General features: G+C 39.5%; 2 protein-coding genes across 52 annotated transcripts in view; both read right to left on the bottom strand.

The window, feature by feature from the left end:
- The window catches only part of LOC126212861 (zinc finger protein 83-like), a 1,762,073-nt gene that overhangs the window by 835,144 nt on the left and 899,143 nt on the right, over positions 1-27,786 (bottom strand). The window lies entirely within an intron of this gene.
- Positions 1-27,786, bottom strand: part of LOC126212871 (zinc finger protein 664-like) — a 576,054-nt gene that overhangs the window by 26,361 nt on the left and 521,907 nt on the right. The window contains exon 3 of one of the 2 annotated variants that reach the window (XM_049940365.1): positions 19,558-19,595. The exons of the other annotated variant lie outside the window; for it this stretch is intronic. Within the exon in view, the coding sequence (XP_049796322.1) occupies positions 19,558-19,595 (38 nt within the window). The remainder of the gene's footprint in view (positions 1-19,557; positions 19,596-27,786) is intronic. 2 annotated transcript variants of the gene reach the window in all.

The raw sequence follows: 27,786 nt of genomic DNA on the forward strand, positions 1-27,786 counted from the left end.
GGTATCACTTTGGTTTTGGCATGTGCTTAAGACATCCACCACAGCATTCCTTGAACACTCAAAATGTCATGCTGTTTCCATAATGCTAATGCCAAACCTCCAGGTCATCACAATCAGCCTTCAGTCAAACTCTTATAGATCGTGCACCTTCCCCATTCTACACAACAGCACACTCATTGATAATATATGCAAAGTACATCTACATGCACAGTGCATGAATTATCAGTGAGTGTGCTGTCTAGGTGTAGAATGGAGAAAGAGATCATAATTATCTACACTGTAGTATTGCACACTGTAACATTAATAGCCCACAGGGTGTATACACAGAAAAGGAAAAAAACCACCGGAATTTTCCCACATTTCCCGGTTAAAAATACATTTTCTCCCAGGTGAAAAAACACTTTTTCCGTGTTACGTGGCAGTTTATTTTCCCTTGGAACTTATCAATCCTTTGAATAGTTATGGTTTTATACACGAGTATAGAATTTCTCGGCACCTTAGAAAACGAAACTCAAGGAAAGAAAAACACGTTTTGTAAAGATCTTTGATTTGCAGCAACATGTATGCTGCATATTTTCGTATTACGAAAGTATGAATTCAAATTCAACCAAACATCGCATGTTACCTTCAGAATCATTGAAATCGCGATTGTGATGCGCTTTTGTAAGCCAGTCACAGCTCATTTCACGCGATCTCGCCAGCTGATATTCAAAGTATACGAGACGTGATATGGTCAGCCAATACTAACATAACTGTTCAGTAGCGTGAACTCAAGTTAATGGTTTAAACTAAGATACATAGTGTTGCTACATGGTAAACAAAGATTTCACATTTAATATTGCTCTCTAAGGTTAATAAGCTGCAAGAGAAGCTAAGCTTTCGCATATAATGTTAATATGTTTTGCGCGAGTTACACTTTAAGATACATCACACATGTGCCCGTAAAATTTTTAATAATGGCACAAGTGTCTGATCTTCTGGGCTTGAAATTCTTCTAAATGGCTCGTCATCAAAGAGTTGATTTTTAAATAAGAGTCAAATGCTCTGTGATTTAAGAAATTCATTTTACTTTCTCGCACATAGTTCAACTTCCGCAAAAGGAAATTTGATTTGAAAGCAATGCTTTTCAAACCACCACTCGCAATATTTTCCCGTGAAGCAGTTTCGTTTCAGCAGTTGCCACAGAGTGCCAGATGACATGCGCCATAATGCTTACACAGATATGATGACGTAGGAAGCCTCTATGTTCGTACTTGTAAAACAGTAAAAGATTAAAACATTAAAAGAAACAAGACATCAGAGGATAGTTCAAGAGCATTGGAATTTCGTGAACCGTACAAAATGTGCACATTTAAAATGCATACTTAAAGGGCACATTCGTATGTTCAGATTCCCAATGAAGTAGGCCTCAACCTGATATTAAGCTTTCCAGTGTGGTTTTCGGGATGTAAATTTTCTTGGAGTACCAGTACTGTAAATCTCATGTTTGGTTCATTATTATGGCGTAATGCCATACGCGATAGAAGATTACAGAGTGCACTCTAGCCAACAGTATAGAATTAAACACTTTGTTTCAAATACATTGACTGCCTCAGTGGAAAAGATTAATAAAAGCCGGATTTCTTTAGCAAACCGACAAAAGTAACTTCACTGTTCTGCAAGGTGATTTATGCTTGCCTGTGAGAAACGTGGAAATCAAATCTGAAACTAATAACATATTTTAGTCTTCCGTAACTATGTTAATCTGTTTAATTTCCTTGATAGCTTCCTGCCACAGAAATCTGTTTTGTTTTTATTTGACATGAGAGCAGTAAATGACGAGGAAACAGCAAAATCACTAAATGTATACAAGGATCACGTGGAGACTACCCACTTCCTCATTATAACTCAGACTGCTCTGTGCATCAGACCTGGATCTACGATATAGTAGATAGTGGCACCCTCTCCCCAACCCTTCCCTTGAGCGTTTAGGAAGATGTCAAAAATTTAAAAACTCAAATTTTCAAAAATATGTTGATCTTGTGGTGCACATCTTACTGAACAGTCTCATACATACACATATGTGTTCGAGGAATTGTAAGACATGTTATTTGGTCTTAGGTGTGCCAAAATGCAGTGCCATGCCTCTTCACACAGCATTCTTCAATCACACATCTCTGTATTTCGCTCTGTAGAATTGAAACGTTTATATTTTGTAATGGATGCCATCAAATTATGTTCAAGACAGTGAAAATTAAAATGTCCTGTGGTGCCTCTCCTGCTCCCAGTCGGCCTGTTTGACATCCTGCCTCTCTTTTTTTTCTTTTTTTAAAAAAAAAACATCTTGCAATTAATACCAGATGGGATTATTTAAAACCGGGAGACCGAGAACTCTTCAGAAAATTTGCACTCTTTATTGCCTCTTAGCTAATAACTTGCTGTTTTGTGTGACATAAAATTAAATATAGGATATATAAAAGCAGTAAAGACAAGAGACAAGCAAGACAGTACACATTACTTCAATCCATAGCTCCTAGCGTTTTTTCTCTCTAATCTTGCTACAGCTTTACATGGCTTTCTTTCCTTCCTGCCAAAGGATCTGTTACCTCATCGAAGTTCATCAAAAGTTTTGCTACATGAAAAAATCGAAATGTCCCTGTCTAATACTGAAAAAGCTGTTAATACAAATAGTACACAAGATTAGTGTGGTTCCTCAATATGATTACGTCTATTTTCCACTGTCTGTTAGATAAAACATAATAAGCTTTTCTAATATTGCAGCAATTTTCACACACTCCAAATAAACGAAATGGTCATTTTTATATGGCTCAAATGGCTCTGAGCACTATGCGACTTAACATCTGAGGTAATCAGTCGCCTAGAACTTAGAACTAATTAAACCTAACTAACCTAAGGACATGACACACATCCATGCCCGAGGCAGGATTTGAACCTGCTACCGTAGCGGTCGGCCGGTTCCAGACTGTAGTGCCTAGAACCACAAGGCCACTCCGGCCGGCTGTCATTTTTATAACACGATAGAATATAATTCAACAAAGTACCAATATCAATGCCTATTGGGCCTACATGCAAAAAGCTTTATGCTAGGAAATAGTTCCACATTTCATCCATATGCTACAGTTTCTGAAGCACGATATCAGAAAGTAGTCATGAAATTTTTATATAAATTTCGAATCGCCATATTCTTCCACAAATTATGTGATATCCCTGTTTCTTCTCCTTCCTCATTCTAACAGACAATCTTTTCATCACTAATTATGTAACTATGCCTGCCATTGTCAAAATTTATTCGCCAGTCAACTTCACTAACCCTGCCACGATCACCAACCCTGTGATTATTTTCTGATTAGGCGTTGTTACATGTTCATACAACACGTTTTCCATGCTACTTACAGAACAGAACTTAAGCGGCTGCTGACCGGAGACTTACTAGGGTAGTGAGCTGGTCAAAAATTTTCTGTGAAAATTTAATTTTCTGGGATACAACGAGAAGATAATACACAATCTTTCTTACCTGTTATTCCTGTTAGTCGTTTATTTTCACTCTGGTAGTTTGAATCTGTGGACTTTGCTAGTAATGATAATGATGATCATTCGCAAACCCAATCAACCACATAATCAGATAGCGATTGGCATTCACCCATTCAGATTTACTCCTCTCAGCTCGTATAGCCCTGTCCCCTTTTGTCTGCAGGAAAGTCTATTTCTAGATGTGATGAAGATTCCCCTGACAGACACATCACATACACAATGCACAAATTCAAAAATAAACTTAGGATTCAGTTAGAAATCATCAGGTATGCGTTTCAAAATCATATGAATAATCGATAGGCCCACGTGTGCTGGATGCTAGGAGCTCGGTGAAACAAGGTTTTTTTCCCCCCTCAAGAATATGAATTTGCCACCCCCACCTCCCCGAAATCACTGTCTGGGTCAGATACCACGGTCTGCCCCCCCCAAGCTACAACATCCGGGCCTTCTGCGCATGTGTGAATCTGGCAGATTGGGCATGCCACAAAAATTTTTCCCAGTAGCATGTACCTGCTTACTATGATTGCTTACAAAGCCAACAGCCACATTTATGTAGTCAGAAGTGGGAGAAGGTACTACTCATACATGACTGAACTGTGTATGCACGAGCCCACTCATAACTGCTAAAACGAATCTAATGAAAACAGTTGTGACGTCATGCTGACTGGAGGCAATTTGATGTTATGAAGCATTGCATAGTCTTCCTAAAGCCTTTGAAACATTTTGCTGTTGGCAGACGCTTGTATGAGCACTGTGTTTTGTTGTTGTATATGGCGCATTTCCTTTGCAACTTCAGTTTTATTTTCTCTTGTTCATGTTTTATTACTGCAATATTATTCTGCAGTAGCGGCGTACAGTAATATCCATTGTCAGAGTATCGGTTCTGAACAGAAAAAATTACAAAAAATTAACTGGAGACTAAAATAACAAAAATTTCCAGAATTCTACAAAATTCCTGGGTTTTTCCCAGATCTTGTGGTTGTCCTGGGTCGCATACACCCTGGTATATCAATCTAGGTAACAACTGACACTACTGCAATATGAATAGCTATCTGAAATCTCATGTTGTACACTAGGGTTGCTCACCTGAGATGACTATTACTTATGGTGTGATCCTATGTTATGTACTTTTTACTTATACCATTGATTTAATAGGGTTAACTACAAGAAAATGGGTTGATATTTTTCCTTCTTATTTGTTGGTAACCCATTTATGTGCTTATTGTTCAGTCTTGTACTTTGGTACAGACATTCGCTACAACACATCTTTATTTGTCATTAATATTATCATAATTTTATTTACTCTCTCTTTTTGACTGTGCTTGTGAGAAAACGTGCTGCAAAAGATTTAGTTGAAGGATTTGAAGCATGTACATACCATTTTCAGGTGAATCTGAATATTCAAGTTGTTCAAGTGTCCAGGGATGACCCTAATGTAAACAAGGCATTCCTAGGAGCGCTGAAAAACAAGCTCAAAGTTGAAGGTAATCCAGAGGATCCCGTGCTTATGGGGTTTGGGACATGTTGCTTAGATACAGTGCATGGTACTTTTACGACATATTGCACTAGAGTTGACTGGAGTCTTGTTTAGTTTCTGAGTGCTTCATGTAATCTATTTAAAAATTTTCCCCTCCAACACTGTTAGTTACAACAATATGACCAGCACTACTGTTTCCCCCCCATTAGTTTCGTGATGTTTGGTGGGTGGAAAATAAAATGGTGTCAGTCTGGGATCAGCAAATATTTAACAGATGCCTAAACATGTGTGATGGAGGTAGGAAGGGTATATGAAGGAACAAAAGTAGGTCAAACCAAAACCTAAGGTTGCTATTGGAATTCCTAAGAGTCGTAGTTACCCCTCTGGACTACCCTCAACATTGAGCTTGCTTTTCAGCTCTTTTACGAATACTTTGTTAACATTAGTGTCATCCATGAACACTTGAACAACTTGCCTTTTCATATTTATCTTACACTGGGATGCACCTGCCTCAAATCCTCCAACCAAATATTTTGCAGCACATTTACTCACAAAGACTGAAGTTAGAAACCTGCTGAAAACCTGGTCCAACACACTATTCCAAAAATGTACAAATGGATCGAACTTAATCATTATGACATCACAGGCACAACAATCTCCTGTAGTAGTTTAGTGAAAACGGCTCCAGTCTGTACACAATTCATTACTTTAATTTTGACTTTTGAAGCTGGCAGTTTTATATTTGGAAACACATCTAATAAGATATTAATAAGCTGCCAAAGTCTCAAGGTGAGTGGTGTATGTCAGCAGCCAACAGACACAAATAGACTTCTGCTTTCATCACGGCATTCCTCTGCATATAATCCAGTATTGTAGTATTGTTGGGTGACATCCAGGAGTTCCTGCAGCAAGTGCTTGATGCAACTGCTTTGCGGTACCACCTGGTTACTGGAACACACCACAACAGCATGACACACTCCCTGCCTGTGCTGCAGCAAACTACAAATACACGGGAGCTAATTAGAAATACCATTTTTCTTCATTAAAACTGATAATTTTATTTTACAGTGCACTTGCTGAATCACAGGCACTGTCAGGATTGTCTTTTCCAGTGTTGGAGTTGATTATCAGCTGAGTGCACTCAGGGGTGGTAGGCAGTACTGCTGAGGCTATGTTCGATGCAGTAGCATTGGAGCCAGGGCTATTTGTGGCAAATAGCTTTGATGTAGACACTATAACCTTCCAAGCAGCCTTCAGCCCAGCATGCTTCTTTCCCTTATAGGGCTGAACAGGGTCTACTTGCCTATACTGCTGAGTGGAAAGTTGGTTTTAGAGAGCATGAACCAAACTGAGAATTTTTCAGATATGTCCCCTCTGCAACCTACCAAAATTCTGGATTCTCTGTACAATGAGAACTGAATCCATAATTTCAAATCTTTGAGTGAGCCACAAGGTAGCACAGGGGTCACACATGAACACCTTAGTGACATGCAGCCAAGAGTTCACACAGATAGTACACCACTAAAACAAAACCAATGATCTGAGCTTTTCCTTTCTTACGTTCAACTTCCACCACACTCCCTGACCTAGATCTCTACTTGAGCAGGTCCAAAGTATGGCAATAAAATCTTCTTTATATACTTATGACTGAAAGTTTATGTTGACTATAACCCACAGCACCCGCAGAAAAGTTAGACAGAGAGCAGAGGAATGACACAAAGAGTCACCTTGCCCCATGACCAAGGCACCTACTCCCAGTCTCCACTAACCCTTCAGCTACTTGCATTGCAATGTTCCCCTTGCAGGCTTTAGCTCTATGTTAACCAAACCAACAGTTGCATAACAACACCCAATGACTGCTTGTTAGTGTCCAAATTACACTATTTTGTGCTAACACTAACAATCTACAATCAATCTTACTCATACACAATGTACCATACACAAATCCATCAACCCCTAGAATACTTGGTTGAAGATAAATGGATTCAAATAGTCCACAAACTCCCCTAAAAAGCATGTCTTTGTGATATCATTGTGTTAACAAAGAAGGGATACATTTAAACAGATGTAAATGTAAACCACACCAAATACTCATCACAGGTCCTTGTTGGCCACATTGTCGTATATGTACAAAATCATGACACAACAACAAACCAGGGTAGGATGGTCAGGCTACAGTGACAGGCATGCAAACCATTCTATCCCAACAACAAACCTGAAACTTCCTGGCAGATTAAAATTGTGTGCTAAACCAAGCCTCAAACACAGGACCTTTGCCTTTTGCTGGCAATTGCTCTACTGACTGAGCTACCCAAGCTTGAATCATGACCCATCCACACAGCTTTGATTCTTCCAGTACCTCATCTTCTACTTCTCAAACTTCATGGAAGGTCTCCTGCTGAACTTGCGAGAGCAGCACTCTTGGAAGAAAAGGCTGAAAGGTAGGAGATAAGGTACTGACACAATTGAAGCTGTGAGAACAGGTGATGAGTTACACTAAGGTAACTCAGTTGGTGGAGAGCTTATCCACAAAAGGCATGGTTCCATGTTCGAGTCTCAGTCATACACACAGTTTTAACCTGCCAGAAAGTTTCATATTAGTGCACACTCCACTGTGGGATGAAAATCCAATTCTAGTTCAATAAACCTCTACACAGTGTGACTGGAATCGGCCAGGCTGGGCTGGCTGGTTGACTAGTCACTGCATTGGATAGAGTGAAAGAGTTGAGGGGTGCTAAACCCCATTGACGGGCAGTCTCACAGCACCAAGTTGAAGGTGAACAGTGATTGATCAATTGACTGATTACCTGAGATGGGTTATGGGACCAAATGGCGAGGTCATGAGTTCTGCGAATCTGAAGTTAGTCAGGGTCTGCTAAAAGTGGAGGGATCCAGTCAGAGGAGTCAAACTATAAAATAATGAACATTAAACACACACACAGAAAAAGGCATGAAAGGTGAGACCAAATCTAAAAACTGGAAATAAGGGGGAGGTTATGGGGCCACAGACAAGGAAGACTGGAAAGGAAATCCCAACCACAACAACCTGACCCTGCTCCAAGACTAAAGTAGAACCTTACATCTGGAAATAAAGACCACTTTCATGGAGGGAGACAAGGACCAGTTCAACCAGTTTAAGGAATCAGAAAGAGTATACTTAGCACAAAGGGCTGAAAGGAGGGGGATTCCACCAATATGTGGGATACCATCAGTCTGGCCCAACAACAACGTTGTAGGAGTGTGATGTTATGCAGGAGAAAAAAGGGGGGTGAGCCAGGTATGACCAATGTGTCAATGGAATAATACAGTGGACTCCTTCCGAGAGGAGTGAGGAAGAGCACCAAAACTGTAGTATACTCCTTGATTGCGCAGAGTTTATTACTATGAGCAGTGGCGCTCCAGATGGCATTTCACTTTTGGGAAAAGAGAGATTTGACGTAGATCCGCACATCCGCAGCTGGAATCATGAAAGGAAATGGGGAATAAGCCAAATGATGAGCCAGTTCATACCCTGGGATGCCTACATGATGTGGGACCCACAGAAAGACAACTGAACAGGTGGCATGCCCAAAGGCAGAGAGAAGGTTATATAGTAGAGACCAAAGAGTGATGAGAGCTGCATTAGTCGATAGCCTGCAAGTTGCTCATTGAATCTGAAAAATATTAAAACAAAAAGGAGGGCCTTGTGAATGGCTAGAAGTTCTGCTGTGAACACACTACATGACCCCAACAATAAATGGTGTTCAAAGCCAGTAGAAGATGTGAAAGTTTATTCCACCTTATCAACTGTCTTAGAACCATCGATGTAAAAGATGGTGGCACCCTGGAACACTGCAAGGATGGCATATACAAGACAATGGAAAACCATAGGATCAACAGAGATCTTAGGACCCTGGAGTGGTCCTAATCCATGGTCTAGGCACCACCCAAGGAGGGTGGATGTTATGCAAGGAAAGATGCAGGGTGCAGTCCAACGAGTTGAGATGGAGATCTCAACGGAGGGAAGTGAGACACTTCCCAACTGGCAATCCCATCTGTGAGTGGCTGTTAGGAGGGAGAATCCCTCATTGGCAAAGAGCACAGGGTACACGGGATGGTCAAGGAATTGGTGAATGGCGATTGCATAAGAAACAAGGAGTTGGCTGTGTTCTATGTGTAGAGGGGGAATCTCCACTTCTGTGAGGAGACTATCAATGCAACTAGCGTGAAAGGCACCAATAACCAGATGCACGCCACAATGAAGGACTGGCTCAAGCAGTTTCCAAGTGGAAGGATCTGCTGAGGCATAAACCTGACAACCATAATCTAGTCTGGACAAGACCCGAGCATAGTAAAGATGGAGAAGAATGCAACAGACTGCATCTCAAACTGTCAGGGCAAGGAGACAGAGAATTAAGCTTCCACATACATGTATTCTTTGGGTGGTGAATGTGGGGCTGTGCTACAACACTGAGGTGGTGGTCGCCTAAATAAAGTTCTGGATAGGGGTGTACTGTAGCTTGACGACAAAAATACATAACCCACGTTTTGGAAGGAGAAAACTGGAAACATTGAGAGATGGCCCAGGCAGAGGCCCATAGGATGGTGCCTTGGAGCCAGCACTCAGCAGATACTAGCAAGTGGGAGCTGCACCAGATGCAAAAATCATTGACGTACAACACCAGAGTAACTAGAGGCCTCACAGAGGTCACAACACCATTGATGGCAATGAGGAAGAGCATGATGCTGAGCACAGAACCCTGTACGAGACAGTTCTCCTGAATCTAAGGGGTGCTGAGTGAAGTGCCAAATTCCAACCTAGAATGGCTGGTGAGATAAAAACTGATGGATAAAAACTGGAAGAGAACCAAAGAAGCCCCAGTCATGGACGGCAACTAAATGTGATGGCACCAAGCCACATCATATGCCTTATGTAGGTCAAAGAAGACTGCAACAAGGTGCCAGAGGTGGGTAAATCCTGTCAGATGGCTGTTTCCAATCGAGAAAATGGTCGGTTGGATATTGTCCTGTCTGGAAGCTACACTGAATCGGGGACAAAAGGCCCTGAGATTCGAGTACCCAACATAATCTGAAGCTGGCCATCCTCTCGAGCAGTTTACAAAGTACATTCGTCAGGCTAATTTGGCAGTATCTGTCGAGAGGTGTTGAGTTCTTCCTGGTCGTATGGACAGGGATAACTATACCATCTTGCCATTGTGACAGAAAAGCACCCATGAGCCAAATGTGAGTGAAGACCATGAGGAGATGTTGCCTCTGGGGAATGTCAAAGTATTGGATCATCTGGTTGTGGATGGAATCCGAGCCAGAGGCTGTGTCTCGTGAAGAGGTAAGAGCCTGTAAGAATTCCCATACCATGGAGGGTTCATTACAGGGCTCAGTGTGGCGTGGGATGAAACAGTGTGGGGGGGGGGGGGTCCTACTCAACTCTGCATTTCTGCTGGAGAAAGGTAGGACGACAGGAAGAGGACACTGATGCCGTCACGAAGTGTGTCGCGAGGTGTTCTGCAAGGACCAATGTGTCAGTGCATGAGCACCTTGAAGGTTAAGCCTCTGGACAGGTGACCACTGCTGGTGGCTCAGAAGGCTAGGGATCTTGGACAAAACCTGCAATGAAGAGGCATACATCCCCAAGGAGGAAATATAGCGCTCCCAAGGTAAGGAGCCTTAGATTGGAGACTCCTAAAAGTGAAGAAGTTGGTCTATGAAGGGTGTCACTTTAATCTCTGCAGCAACCATTGGTGGTCCTGGACAGTGACTGTGACATTCTTGGTTCACCATGGTACTGGTAGATGACGAGGGGAACCTGTGGATGGGGGAACACCAGTGCCAGCAGCTTGAAGAATAGTGGCAGACACACCTTGCATGACTACATCAATGGAATTCGAGAGGGAGGTGTCAAAGTGCACAGCAGATGTATATAAAGTCCAACTGGCACTGCAGAATGCCCAACATGAAGGCTTGTATGCCTGATGGCAGCAGGGGAACAATAGAATCACTGGAAAATGGTCACTGTCACAAAGGTCATTATGGGATGACCAATGTAGGAAAGCAACGAGGGCAGGGGAGGAGATGGTGAGACCGATAACAGAAAATACTGAAGTGGGTAGGGGAACTATTACTGAGGAGAGACAAATCAAGGTAGGTAATAAGTCGTTCAATTAAGAAGCTCCTACCTGTTGAAGTGACACTCCCACACAGTGGGTGGTGGGCATTTAAGTTCCCAAGGAGGAGTACCTGGGGTGGGAGTTGCTGGGTTAAGGTAGACAGTTCAACTTAAGGAATTGGCCTACCTGGACGGAGATACACATTGCAAATGGTGATTGCTGGAGTTGTTTGCACTCTAACCACTACTGCTTCCATGTTGCAATTTAGGGGGTATGATATTGGAGTGAACCAAAGTGCAGACCCTACTAGAAGCTACACTGGAGCCAGCACGGTTCTGACAGAATGCCTGATAACCAAAAATGTTGGAGAATTGACATCACGAAAATGCATTTCTTGAAGTACAAGACAGAACACAGAATAGGAAGTGACAAGATGTTGCTTTTCCAGTTGGTGACAATAGTATCCGTTTGAATTCCACTGGATGATCAAGTGGCGAGAGTCCAGGTTAGACACAAAGAAGCCAAGAGAGGGTTATGTCACTCCGTCAGTAGTCGACACTGACAAGGATATGGTGACATCCATAAATAAGATATCAGACTCAGGTTGCAAGGGGGGAGAGGGCACTGCCAGGCGCATCGGGGGGGGGGGGGGGGGAGGGCTTGGGATTTATATTTCTTCTTCTCTTTCAGAGGTGGAGGAATGCAGGGCACAGAGGGACACAGGCATCTGCGAGATCTGGGACTGAAGGAGAGTGGGTGACCTTGGGATGCACAGATGGTGAGTCTCGTGGCTGAGTGCTGGTAGGAGTCTTCTAGCCCGAGAGACACCGGGGAGAGGAATCGCAGGAGGGAGTTTGATCATCAACAGGTGCCAAAGGAGAGGGGCACTTTTTTGGCCAGGGAGGGGGAGCAGATCCCAGATGGGAGGTCATGAGAACTGCAGGAGGGGGAGGGAAGAGGAGAATGGAGTGGGTGTGAAGAATAGGTGGAAGGAGGAAATGAAGTTACAGAGGCAAAAGTTGAAGAAAGTGTCAATGGATGGAGTCTCTCATAGTTTTGGTGACTTCAGCATACGACAGGCGATCTAGGGACTTGTATTCTTTGATCTTCTTTACTCTCTTTTAAGCTGGGCAATCAAACGAGGGGAGTGGCAGTCAGCACTGTCGACACACACAGGTGAGCCTAGCCCTCCTCCCATGGTGTAGCCGGGGAAGGTAGCCAGGTCATACGAAACAGCATTCAATGATCCTTCAATACTCAAAGAGACAGCCATTTCAGAACAGAAAGATTTTTGCAGCTTGATATGGTTCATGCGTGAAACATCCACCCTGATATCACCCACTCCAACCAGTGGCTCTCCCCATAGGCACTACCCAGCCACAGCAAGGGCTGTCTGACATGGCAGCCGTAGCCATGAGTTCCAATGCTCCAAGAAGATAAGCAACCATTCCTTGGCATACATGGGGAGGAAACAGCTCAGGTATGAGTAGTGTGATCCCTGTGTTGTCAGGGGACTCAGCCATATGGGTACATAACAGATCCACCACACAGACGGGCTACATGTGCTGGTGACATAGTAGGATGGAAGGTGGCTACAGCAGAAAAGGCAGAGGAGAAGGAAAGGGGGTGAGGAATCAATACAGTAGATGCTACGGAGGGAGTTCTTCCCCAAATGGCTCACACTAAAAACAGGAAATTTTGAAGTTGAGGTCAAACCTCAAGTGATGATCGAAACACCAAAAAGGATGAAAGAACAGGCAAAAGGAACAAAATTGCAACCAATATAGGAAACCAGGTGGATAGCCAGGTCGATATAAATCAGAACACCGAGAGAGGGGAAGGAGACATACAGGAATCAGTGAACATGAGGTCACTGTAGGAAGCTCGAAACCATATCAACCAAAACCACTAAAAATATATGGAAAATATATCTATTTAAAACAGCAGATAAAAATTCGCTTGATGCCTTCCTAAGAGAGTGTCTCCATTCCTTCCAAGCTAATTATGTAAGTTTAGACCAGATATGGCTCGAATTCAAAGATACAGTATCGACAGCAATAGATTGAATCATACAGCATAAGTTAGTAAGAGATGGGACTGATTCACTATGGTACACAAAACATGTCAGAACACTGAAACAGAAGCAAAGAAAAAAGCATGCCAAATTCAGAAGAATGCAAAACCCCAAGACTGGCAAAGTTTCACGGAGGCTCGAAATTTAGTGCGGATGTCAATGCGAGATGCTTTTAATGGTTTCCACAATTAAACATTGTCTCAAAAATATGGTAGAAAACCTAACGAGATTCTGGTTGTACGTAAAGTACACCAGCGGCAAAAAAAGCAGTCAATACCATCACTGCGCAATAGCGATGGAAATGTTACCAATGATGCCGCCACTAAAACAGAGTTACTAAATACATTTTTTCGCAATTTCTTCACAAAAGAAGACAAAGTAAATATTCTGGAATTTGAAACCAGAACAGCTGGTAGCATGAGTGACACAAAAGAAAGTATCTTAGGTGTTGCGAAACAACTCAAATCACTTAAAGGCAAGCCTTCCGGTCCAGATGGTATACCAGTCAGGTCCCTTTCAGACTATGCAGACACAATAGTGCCTTTCTTAGCAATCATATACAAACACTCACTAGACGAAAGGGCTGTTCTTAAAGATTGGAAAGTAGCACAGGTCACACCAATATTCAAAATAGGGAATAGGAGTAACCCATTGAGTTACAGACCCATATCACTGAGCTCAATTTGCAGTAGGATTCTGGAGAATATACTGTACTTTACATTATGAATCGTCTTGAAGAAAATGATTTATTGATACATAACCAACACGGATTCAGAAAATATCATTCTTGTGCAACACATGAAGTAATGAGTGCTGTTGACAAGGGATCTATGATCGATTCCATATTCCTAGATCTCCAGAAGGCTTTTGACACCGTTCCTCACAGGCAACAATTAATCAAGTTATGTGCAAATCTTCTCAGTTGAGTGACTGGATTCGTGATTTCCTCTCACAGAGGCCACAGTTCGAAGTGACAGATGGTAAATCATTGAGTAGAACAGAAGTGATATCTAGCGTTCCGCAAGGTAGTGTCATAGGCCCTCTGCTGTTCCTGATTTATGTAAGTGATAATCTGAGCAGCCCCCTTAGATTGTTTGCCGATGTCATTGTAATTTACTGTCTAGTAAAATCATTAGACGATCAATTCCAATTACATAATGATCTAGAGAGAATTTCTGTATGGTAAAAAAGTGGCAATTGGCACTAAACAAAGCAAAATGGTAACTTTAATGAACAAATATAGGTTGAAAAGTGAAGTAGATGATGTTCTAAATTCTTTAGGTAACCAATCATGTGACAGGAGGCATGGCGACACATACAATAACAGAATGGAAAGGAAATCTGTCAAGTAATAACAAATTTCCAACCATATTTTTAACTTTGATATTATTAACATGAGATTTATGTACATACTGATACCAAAAGGTGGAAAAATACACCTAAATACTGTTAATTCAAAATTGCCACACATGTTTAGTGACTGTGTAAGTGGTTGCAACAGTAACAACAACAACACTAATTATTATTATTAGTAATGGTGGCATTAATATTGATTACTGAAACAATTATAAATGGTAAATTAAAATTAGTTGTAAGTTAAAATCCTTTGTTACAATGTTGATGTTGTAACCACTGGAGTAACTATATAATGTAATACCTATAAAGTCAAGTTCTTGGCACTAGAAGGTATTATTGTGTCAAGCATACACCTGTGAAAGTTGTAAGGGTGACGACATGATGCTTGATTGCACTGTGAGAACAACTATATTGAAAATGTTAATAAAATGTGAGAAGTTTAAGACAAAGATTGCAGAGTTACATGTAATTACATATATAAACAGCTGTAAAACTGGCAAACAAGTTTGCACGCATAAATACAATAGATTTTTGGTTAAAATCGTGCCAACAATGATATCAACATGGAATGGATGATGAATGAGAATTAAGTACAACATAAACATTTAAATGATGTGAGTTTAAAATTTATGGACATTACTATTCATTTCCTCTTATTGTTCAGTTATGACATATCATATTGCAAACAAAAAAGAATACTTGTGAGGTTAGTTGTTTTAAATAACATGGATAAATCGTAAAAACAGAGTTGATAATAGAAAAGTATGATTGCATCTTGTAGGAGTCAGCCAGGGTAGAATGAATGAAAATGTTGCAGGAATAGCAGCAAAATAGTTCAATGAAATTTGTTATTGAACAACATATGTAATTACAAAAGACTGGAAACTTAACAGTAATACCAGCAACAATGAACTGGGACACATGAAGTTAAAAGTTAAAAAACTTTTCTTAGTGCAATTCTTCCATTTATTTTTACTTTCATTCCATCAGCTGAAAATTATCAAAAAGACAATCAAAGTAATCTTTAAGATGTTTGAACTAATTCTGACCAAGTAAAGCCATAAATGAATCAACTATGACAGCTAATAAACACTCTCGATGTTGGAAAACAACATTGTCAAAAACAATGAAAAAGTTAACAAGCCCAGCTGAACAATTTTCAGCAAGAACTTACTAAATCAGACACAAGTTTTGAAACTGGTTCATGGAACTTGAAAACAGTGAATGATAGTGGGACGAGTGAAAATTTTAAAATAGAACTTTGCAGTCTAGAATAAAAAAATTAAGTTAACACTGACATTAAAGATAAAAAATTAAGTTCACACTGAGCATGTTCCTGCTACAACCACAAATATAGTAAAAAGAAAGGAATGTGAAGTGGAATTTGGTTTGTGAATAACTAATGCCATCAATTATGTTGAAAACTTTGAAGTGATTTGATGTAATTAGTAAAAACGAGAATGTAGTTAATTCACAGAATATTTATGTATTAGTTCATCTGAGTGAAGCAAATGATACTGATGAGAAACTATTTTCTTGTTCTGTAAGATGAATTCTTGTCTGGGTAAATTGAAAATGTGGCATTTAGGCTGTTGGTGTCAAATAAGTTTTCAAGATGGAGAGTAAAAAGTTATTCTAAATCAGTTGTATGGAAACATTTGGTTTGGTAAAAATTATCTGAATTCTGTAAACAACTATAATTTGTTTGGTGGGAGAAGTATCTGAACAATTTCTGTAAACAGCTTAAAATTTAAGGAGCTTATGGCAATGTAGTGAATGACGTTCGTTCATTTGAGGGCTTGATTCTGATGAGAAAATTTTCAATACTGCCTTGTCAGTTAAAGTCAGGGGGAAGACTTACAACTGAATGTAGAATTTCTCACACACATCTGAAAGAATAGACATTGTTAATGATCCAAACCTGTATGAAATAGTTCAAAATTTAATTCACTGACTGCACATTCCTTGACATCTGCGATAAATCTAAAACTCAACAGTGCCAGACAGGGACTCAAACCTGGATTTCCCGCTGATCTTAAGTGGTCTCCTTCACCACTTTGGCTATCGGTGCATGCTCCTTAGACTGAGACAAACTTCCATACATCACACTTCCACATCCTTATATCATTGTCCACTAAATTCATTACCTCTTTGGCATAATTTATGACATATTCCTTCGACAGATAACAATTTGCTGAGACTGGAAGGGGAACAAAAACCCATATTTACAAAAAAAAGGGCACAACTTATCCACAACACAAGAACCCTGCACCATAAACTTTTATCCACAACGAAATTCTGGAAGATATTAACAAATTATTACCTACAGAGAAGATCTGTGCAGAAACTCAGAATATCAAGAGTGTGAGTAAGAACTAACATACCATCAGACACCAGGTGACCTGAACTACAATCAACTTCAACCAGTCTGAATTATAGTGAATCTGCAAATACTGGAAATTATACTGTCAATAAGGTCAATGTTACAGGTGTATCTCATTATGACTCATGAATCTCACATTGTAACTTTGATGGTAATATAAGGTTTTGGATGGAGTTCCTATGTGTGTCTTGATATCATGTTTTGACTCTGCTCTTTGAGCAGGTAGACAAAGAGAACTTGTGCATGGTTGCAAGTATACAGCAAATGGTATTTAAATATGGTACAGAATGTAAATGATGTAAATCATCTGAAGTGATGATACTCAATCGGAACACAATAAAAGGACTAAAAAATAGGCAAGAAGTAGTTTCATTCAACAGAAAAACTCTTATGAAAATAAATTCTTGTGAGATTTTGTATTGAAGATTCAGGAAGTACTCAGTTTTGTGAAGTTATCATAAATGAAAAGCATCACCTTTACCTTTTCATTTCCAGTGGTGTACAAGAAACATATGCTATTACAGAATACAAACATAAATGTGGATGTAGTTTGTAACAAGTATCATGTTATGTGTCACATTATGAAATAATAGATACGAAGCTTTAACAACAAATACAGGAAAATTAGATACTTATGTGTCATAACAAATTTGCTTAAAACAATATTGTATTGCCTTATGTAGGATGGCGATTGAAAAACTGAACCCGAGTACAGACTGCTTGCTAACGACACATGAACTGTTGTCCACCATGAGAGATACAACAAAAATTAGATGAACATGTAGTAATTAGATAATAAATAAGATAATATAAAAGCCTATATTTACTGAATTGATTTTGCCTTTTACACTACATCACATTAGGTGCTAAAAATGACCTCATGATTCAATGCACTTTTTTGTGCAAGCTAACATGTAAATATATACTTTAACAGCTCCATCGCAACAATTCTCAAAATTTCATCAGAAGTATTGTCTTTCAAGTCTTCTAACATTATTGGGTTATGTGCGTACACTTCTCCCTTTAATCCCTCCACCCACCCCCCCCCCCCCCCCCGCGCCACATCCCCCGTTAAACATCATACATGGTTATGTCAGGTGAAAGCAGCAGCCACATCTTTTACTGACAGTCTTTTCTTCTTGAATCTCTCATGAATTCATGAGATTGGCTCACAAGAAGTGTGACATATTGTAGGGTTTCATCACTATCTGGTGTAAAACATGTTGACAAGACCAGCACAAACATTCACTTGTGACAATTTGTGTGTTGATTTCTTTGGATTCTGGATCAACTGTACTCTGATCACCATGATCACAGTAGGTGCACAAACAGGTGGGGCCTGCGTCTTTTTCTTGTTCACAACTGACTCCGTAGTACACCATTTTGTCACCAAATCCTGTTAGACTGCTCTCTGTCTGTATGGAAAGGTCAAGAAACTTCTTTGCAAAAATACCCCTCCACTATTGCAATTCTTTCTTGAAGAAGATGTATCTCACTGAGATATTTCTTTATAGTCTTAACCATGACACAACTTTTGTATTTAACATAAAATGGAACTGCAGCAGCTTCGAAACAATATATGATGATTGGTGGGCAACAATGAAAATTCTAGTATTCAGGGTCAATTTTTCATGCACCACCCTACATATTTTCATGTTGGATATCATTTGGGTGTGGTACTTTGCACTAAAACATTCCATTTCGCATTGTTTGTGTTGTATATGAAGGATGTCGATATCTGTTGACAGTGGATTCAACTTCAAATAAATAGGCATCTACTACCAATTCAATTTCTTTGAACGCCAGAAGGGAATTAAAAATTACTCTGGAATTTCCATGAAAGTTATTACAGTTTATTTTCATTATGCTGATTTGTTGATTAAGAAACTAGTTACAATAAAAGATTTAGTCACTACCTGCTATAAGAATACTGCTCAGCACTTGGAAGCAGATAAATGGAGCAATGAAAACTTCACACACTTCATTTCATCAGCAAACCATCTACATAAATCGGCCTTTCATAGCACGCAGTTAAGGACACAGCTTTCAGATTTCATCACTTAGTCACTTTTATTTTACTGCTAACTTGTGTATAAAGTTATAAGCACAAAACTATGGCATTCTCACCTAGCACACATACAGCATTAAATCCAAATACATATGCAATATTGATCATATTCCCTTATACTGTGATATGACTGCCTATTAATACAACAATAAAAGAAAAAGTCCTCAATATACAACTAACATTTTCCCCATGAGCTAATGAGAATCAGTACTTCTGTTATTGTTGATTGTGGGCTTTAGGAGACTAAACATCTGAAGTCCTCAGTCTCCTATTCACCCTCCTCCCCCAAATCCTGTGAGTGTGTGTAAGATCATTTTCTAAATAGTAGTGTGGCATGCATTTTGAGTTGGATATGGATACCAGCCTGGTATTCACCCAGTGGGATGTTCAAAAGTGCCTAAACTCCACATCAAAACTGGCCTGTTTACTAGCCTTCTTTTTTAATTTGGAAAGTACATTTGACCTGGGTCAGGCTGGCCTCCCCACATTCCAGTAGTGGGGCACTAATACACTCTGTTAACTGTACTTCTAAGAGAATAGTTCAATGAATAATGAAAACCTTACCTTGGACTGTGTGGTGCAAGTCTTTTTGAGGCTATCCCCTGAAACATTTTATAACACTATTAGGTAATGAATTCAAAAAGGTAAGTAAGTAAAAAAATTAAGACACACTACTACTATTCTGACAGCTGCTACTTCTGGATTACTCCCTACTGGTAATACACAGAAAAGTAACTTACAATGTATAATAACAGGCTGTGGGAAACATGCAAAATATTTATAGAAATTATTTCATTACAGAAACATACAAAAAAATTAGTCAGAAGCAGTAAACGACTCAGTGCATCCACAAAGACAAATATTTTCTTGCTGAATGACAGATGCAAATGCATTCACATATGCATGGGGTTGAATTTGAGTTGAGGGCTAGCAATACAGACCAATTAGTTTAAGAAACACACATCATTAACTTACTGAACAATTCCAACATTCATATCACAAAAATAAATGTGGACGCTATCAGACAATCATATGGTTCCTGGAATGAATCTTTCACACTAAAATACTGCATGAACAGTTTTGAAACTTCCTGACATGGTGTTGGTGCCAGCCACAACGTGCAAGATTCCAGTTTTGAGTTTTAGTCCAACACACAATTTTAATCACCCACAGGAAGTTTCAACCTTAAGGCTACTGAATTGCCTGCAAGCATGAAGTATAATTTAAATTGGAGATTTACACATTATCCCATGCCACGAGCATTATACATACTGTATAGGGTCATTCAAGTTACAATCCACACAATTCAGCCATTCCCAATTGTGTCAGCCATTCTCAATTATGGCCAAAATATTAGAATAATTTTTAATTTTAAACAAATGGTACTGACTTTGTTGACTGTAGTCTTGAACAGCTTAACACATGTTCAACTTTGAATGACACTTTCTTACTCTGTACATCTGATTCTAATGCTATACAAATACTCACATATGTATAACTGTGAAACCAGTGAAAGACAACATACACATATTTGTAAGCTGTCAGCTTTTCAGACCGCAGAATATTTGAAGTGTTCGTTTTTACTCTTAAACTAAACTTTCACTAATGTGGCTATCAGTACTCAGGCCTCTCAGTAACATGGCCCACCACTGGTCTCTAGTTGGTCAAGGAGAAGTAATGTACGCAGCAATGTTGTTTGTCAAGTACAATGTTAAACATTCTATAAGCTCCAGGAGGATGAGACATTTATGAATATTTTGCTAAGTGGCTGAATGAGGAAAACTGTGAGATACACCAAATGTAACAAGGTGAGGAAATAAAAGTGTGTAGAACAGGTTTGATGAAATAAGAAGACAAGGGTGTATCAGGAGAGAGCATGAAGATTTCTCATGCTGCTGGTGCCAAAGCTACAGACATCTTCCTGAAGAACATTATGCAACAACCAGATACATGCAGTACTGGTGTAATGCTTGTAAGGCAGCAGTGCGCTGGCATCGTTTATCATTATTGTGACGACTAAAAATTTGGGACATGTTTCATAGTAAGTGATACTACTGTATATGTACACAGTCAAAAAGTAAGTCTTCTATGAAAGTTAATGTATCTCAGGACTTAATAAAGTACACTTCCTTTGTGTTTAAACTAAATTACAGACACTCACAATAATGTGGCACTTCTACTAATCCAGCACTCATATCTGGGTGGAATGGCCAGAACATTAAGAGTCTAGCGTATTTTGTTGCTTGATACATCATTACAGTCCCTGTTTCTGTGGTAGACATATCGATAACATGTCCTTTAATATATATAATTATCCTGAGAATGCAGAAAACAGTACAAACAATAAGTATTCATCAAGTGAATGAGCTACTTTAGAAGCACGAGTCAGAATAGTAAATAATAAAATGCTGGACACACACATAGTTCAAACGATGCAGAAAATTGTGAGTGAAGAGACAGAAGCTCTAGAAGTTCAGGAAAACTGAAATTATGTGGTTTCCATGTGACATCAGAGACCCACAGCTTAATAATTTCTCATTTTATGTACAGATGCAGCTACACAGTAATTTGAAGGTCATAAACATTCACTACCACCATCGGCAGCACCAGCAGCCATTTGACTTCTACTGCTGAATCAAAGCCACACCTAGACTTTTCCATGCATTAGAGTCCTCAGGTTTACACTTTTACTTTCTTCCTGTGTATTTTTCAATGTCATCTACCGCCTTCAAGTTTTTCATTTTCTTTTCTTTTGAAATGCAGCAAGTAACTTTTGTGGCCTGCCTACCTTCATGTCTACCTTCTTCTGTCCATGTCGTACTCCCTACCATCCAATTTTCATTACAGTCCTAACTAGATCATCAACTCTAACCTATTTTCAGATTCATTTCTTTGTTTTTTAGCCTCTCTTAGTGATTCTCAGCACTCACCTCTTCACTGACTGTTGCAAAACCCCTCATTTCAAAAGTTTTCACATTAAAATTTATGCCTTATTGGTATAAGTCTAAACTGGGAATACAATACTCTGTTATTGACCATTTACAAGAAGTGTGAAAATGCAATGGCTCATTTACTCTCTTGTAGGAAGAATTACAAATGCTCTTAATTATCTCTCTTAATGTTTCTGAAGTGGTAACTTATACAGATGTATACCAAGTACTATGGTCGTTCAAAATCACTTTAGAACTGACAGTTGAGCAGAAGATTGTGGAGGTGCAAAGCGGAGTTGCCACATCCCACACTGAACTGTCAAATAATCTTCCACTTCATTCAGCTTGCTCAATCTCTCAAACTACCCTCTTTATAAATAAGGATCCCACCTCGACATGTTCGCGAAGGGCTGCGGTATGTTTTCACTTTATTTGAGACAGCAAATTATTAAGTTATAATATGGACAGTTCACAACAATGGATTATCTGATGTTATCGATTTTTCTACGTGTGGGGAACGTTTTTGTTATTGATGTTAAGTGAACAGATGAAATGAATGAAATCTTAGAAATATGTCAAATTTTCATCAACTCCAAATCATAACTCTGTCAGAGTTTTCTAACATGAGACAGTTTCAGTTACATATGATGCACAATGGTCCCTTGTGCATCAAGTACTAAGTGGTCAGCCGTATGGTTTCATTATGAGATACGGAACGCTACATTTATAATATGTTATTAATTTTTCTGATCCACCTACTTATGTCTAACATAATAAAATATAATATGTATGCATGTCTATCATGGTGAGAAAACATACTTTAAATAGGCAAACAAGTATTTGGAGAAAGAAAAAAAAGTGATACAAAAAACATTAGTTCAGTATTGCAGCAATTACACTGAAAATGGTAATATTTATTTTGTGGGATACAGACCATACAACTGACATGAACTTCATTTGGAGTTGGTTGCTGATAAGGCCTTCTTATTAAAACATCAAAACTCACTGTTGTTTTTGTGGTCTTCAGTCCTGAGACTGGTTTGATGCAGCTCTCCATGCTACTCTATCCTGTGCAAGCTCCTTCATCTCCCAGTAACTACTGCAGCCTACATCCTTCTGAATCTGCTTAGTGTATTCATCTCTTGGTCTCCCTCTACGATTTTTACCCTCCACACTGCCCTCCAGTACTAAATTGTTGATCCCTCGATGTCTCAGAACATGTCCTACCCACCGATCCCTTCTTCTAGTCAAGTTGTGAAACAAGCTCCTCTTCTCCCCAATTCTATTCAATACTTCCTCATTAGTTATGTGATCTACCCATCTAATCTTCAGCATTCTTCTGTAGCACCACATTTCGAAAGCTTCCATTCTCTTCCTGCCCAAACTATTTATCGTCCATGTTTCACTTCCATACATGGCTACACTCCATACAAATACTTTCAGAAACGACTTTCTGACACTTAGATCTACACTCGATGTTAACAAATTTCTATTCTTCAGAAACGCTTTCCTTGCCATTGCCAGTCTACATTTTATATCCTCTCTACTTCGACCATCATCAGTTACTTTGCTCCACAAATAGCAAAACTCCTTTAATACTTTAAGTGTCTCATTTCCTCATCTAACTCCCGCAGCATCAACCAACTTAATTCGACTACATTACATTATTCTTGTGTTGCTTTTGTTGATGTTCATCTCATATCCTCCTTTCAAGACACTGTCCATTCCTTTCAACTACTCTGCCAAGTCCTTTGCTGTCTCTGACAGAATTACAATGTCATCGGCGAACCTCAAAGTTTTTATTTCTTCTCCATGGATTTTAATACCTACTCCAAACTTTTCTTTTGTTTCCTTTACTGCTTGCTCAATATACAGATTGAATAACATTGGGGAGATGGTACACACCTGCCTCACTTCCTTCCCAACAGCTGCTTCCCTTTCATGCCTCTCGACACTGTAACTGCCATATGGTTTCTGTACAAATTGTAAATAGCTTTCGCTCTCTGTATTTTACCCCTGCCACCTTCAGAATCTGAAAGCGAGTACTCCAATCAACATTGTCAAAAGCTTTCTCTAAGGCTACAAATGCTAGAAACGTAGGTTTGCCTTTCCTTAATCTTTCTTCTAAATTAAGTCGTAGGGTCAGTATTGTCTCACGTGTTCCAACATTTCTACGGAATCCAAACTGATCTTTCCTGTGGTTGGCTTCTATTAGGTTTTCCATTCGTGTGTAAAGAATTAACGCTAGTATGTTGCAGCCGTGGCTTATTAAACTGATAGTTCGGTAATTTTCACATCTGTCAAGACCTGCTTTCTTTGGAATTGGAATTATTATATTCTTCTTGAAGTCTGAGGTTATTTCGCCTGTCTCATACATCTTGCTCACCAGATAGTAGAGTTTTGTCAGGACTGGATCTCCCAAGGATGTCAGTAGTTCTAATGGAATGCTGTCTAATCCGGGGGCCTCGTTTTGAATCAGGTCTCTCAGTGCTCTGTCAAACTCTCCAAGCAGTATCATATCTCCCATTTCATCTTCATCTACATCCTCTTCCATTTCCATAATATTGTCCTCAAGTACATCGCCCTTGTCTAGACCCTCTATACACTCCTTCCTACTTTCTACGTTCCCTTCTTTGCTTAGAACTGGGTTTCCATCAAAGCTCTTGATATTCACGCAAGTGGTTCTCCTTTCTCCAAACGTCTCTATAATTTTCCTATACCCAGTATCTATCTTACCCCTAGTGAGATAAGCTTCTACATCCTTACATTTGTACTCTAGCCATCCCTGCTTAGCCATTTTGCACTTCGTGTCGATCTCATTTTTCAGACGTTTGTATTCCTTTTTGCCTGCTGCATTTAATGCATTTTTATATTTTCTCCTTTCATCAATTAAATGCAATATTTCTTCTGTAACCCAAGGCGGTCTATGAGCTCTCATCTTTTTACCAATTTGATCCTCTGCTGCCTTCACTATTTCATCCCTCAAAGTCACCCATTCTTCTTCTACTGTATTTCTTTCCCCCATTCCTGTCAGTTGTTCCCTTATGCTCTCCCTGAAACTCTGTACAACCTCTGGTTCTTTCAGTTTATCCAGGTCCCATCTCCTTAAATTTCCACCTTTTTGCAGTTTCTTCTGTTTTAATCTACAGTTCATAACCAATAGATTGTGGTCAGAGTCCACATCTGCCCCTGGAAATGTCTTACAATTTAAAACCTGGTTCCTAAATCTCTGTCTTACCATTATATAGTCTATCTGATACCTTTTAGTATCTCCAGGGTTCTTCCATGTATACAACCTTCTTTCATGATTCTTAAACCAAGTGTTAGCTATGATTAAGTTATGCTCTGTGCAAAATTATGCCAGCCGGCTTCCTCTTTCATTTCTTAGCCCCAATCCATATTCAACTACTATGTTTCCTTCTCTCCCTTTTTCTACACTCGAATTCCAGTCACCCATGACTATTAAATTTTCATCTCCCTTCACTATTTGAATAATTTCTTTTATCTCCTCATACATTTCATCAATTTCTTTGTCATCTGCAGAGCTAGTTGGCATATAAACTTGTACTACTTGGCCACAACAATGTGTTCACTACGCTGTTTGTAGTAGCTTACCCATACTCGTATGTTTTTATTCATTATTAAACCTACTCCTGCATTACCCCTATTTGATTTTGTATTTAAAACCCTGTATTCACCTGACCAAAAGTCTTGTTCATCCTGCCACCAAACTTCACTAATTCCCACTATATCTAACTTTAACCTATCCATTTCCCTTTTTTCTAACCTACGTGCCCGATTAAGGGATCTGACATTCCATGCTCTGATCCGTAGAATGCCAGTTTTCTTTCTCCTGATATGAACGTCCTCCTGAGTAGTCCCCGCCCGTAGACCCGAATGGGGGACCATTTTACCTCCGGAATATTTTACCCAAGAGGACGCCATCATCATTTAATCATACAGTAAAGCTGCATGCCCTCGGGAAAAATTACGGCTGTAGTTTCCCCTTGCTTTCAGCCGTTCACAGTACCAGAACAGCAAGGCTATTTTGGTTAGTGTTACAAGGCCAGATCAGTCAATCATCCAGATTGTTGCCCCTGAAACTACTGAAAAGGCTGCTGCCCCTCTTCAGGAACCACACATTTGTCTGGCCTCTCAACAGATACCCCTCCGTTGTGGTTGCACCTATGGTATGGCTATCTGTATCGTTGACGCACGCAAGCCTCCCCACCAACGCCAAGGTCCGCGGTTCATGGGGGGGGGGGGGGGGGGGCAAAACTTACTCCAAAATTATTTTGTTATGTAACTACTTACTGCTGTAAATTGTGCATTTCACTCTGAATATGCTATATATATTTAATTTCTTTTGTGATAAGCTAAGAATTCCACTCAATTCACTCCTGTCCCTCACAGATGATGTAAGTAACACTGTACTGTACTGATGTTATTAAATGAAAGTCTTCCCCTTCACTGAAGGTGTAAGTATGTATGTTGGTGTTCTTCCAGTCTTCAGATATGACATTCTAAAACTGCTTCTTCTGTGAGCTTTCTGACTGCAGAAGACAGAAATTTATTATTACTCCTGGTTATGTACCTCTTAATTTGGGCCCATATTATCTCTGTTGGGTTGAAATGGTAGCAACAAAGTGGTAGCCTACTGATTGTATACTCATATGTCTTTACCAGCTCGTATATGGGGAACTGTGTTTTTTGTAGGGGTATTCATTCCATAAGCACCACCTTTGTAGGGTTATCTGCCACTTAAATCAACATTATGAAATTGAAGCCAATTAGTCATTCCATTCTTTCTCTTTGTCATGGTAGATGTATTGTAAACTACAGCTGAATGATAAGGAGCATTATCTAGAACAATTGTTCACAGTATTCCCAGATTATGCATTAGTGATTCTATGAACAACATTATTAACATAATTAGGTTATTTCGTCAGGATCATCTCCTGTCTGCTCGACTTTAGAAGCACATAACCATTCAAGAGAAAATCTTCTGAGGTTCCTGAATGACAAAGAGTAAGTTTGTCCCCACTGTCAGAAGGAATTGCCAATGTTCCCTTACTTATGTCAACCGGCGAGCCCTGTTTCATAAAGTGACCATAACTGACCCACATCTCATCAAGCCACACCACTTAATTGATACTGATGCCAAGGATCTGCCTTACAAATTGCCATTGCCATGCAGCTACATCCTCCCTATTCATCAACAGCTTACAGCTACAGAAATGTACATAGTAACATCCTAGGTCGTGTAATACTGTTTGTGACAGCCATGAAGAAGACCTGATTCCTTAAGGGTGACCAATAACTTCCAAGTGTTCAATTTTCCTTTCCACAATACTAATCATAAGCTTGAAGACAAATTGCATTCTCAGCAAATGGAAGTATATTCATAATCCACTTATCCATACCATGTTTTTTACTCAAGAATTTTAACCTTCGATGTTTTTCCACTTTCCTTTTCTTTCTTTAACATTTTCTTGCCAACTTTCTCATTACCATTCTTGTTTATGTTCAGAGCTGCAGCACTTCTATCAATTACATTGCTCACAGATAGCAGAGGCCACCATTAAGTTATTCAGTCTCAAAATAGGCAAGTAACACAAACCATTTATCTTGACTAACCTTGTATGGCAATACCCTAGCTGAGAGATTGAGGTGGAACTTTTCCACTCAACTTTTGATGATTTTCTTTGTGAAACACTGTTCAATACCACACAACAAATAAAAGTAACAACAAATGCAATAATAACTCCGGCAACAGTAAAAATCACAACAAACAAAATCACAGTTTGCAATAATCACACAGAACAGCAAACTGCCTGAAGTTCAAACAATGGAAATGGGAAAT

This window comes from Schistocerca nitens, chromosome 11 (genome assembly GCF_023898315.1).
Source record: "Schistocerca nitens isolate TAMUIC-IGC-003100 chromosome 11, iqSchNite1.1, whole genome shotgun sequence".
NCBI classification, from domain to species: domain Eukaryota; kingdom Metazoa; phylum Arthropoda; class Insecta; order Orthoptera; family Acrididae; genus Schistocerca; species Schistocerca nitens.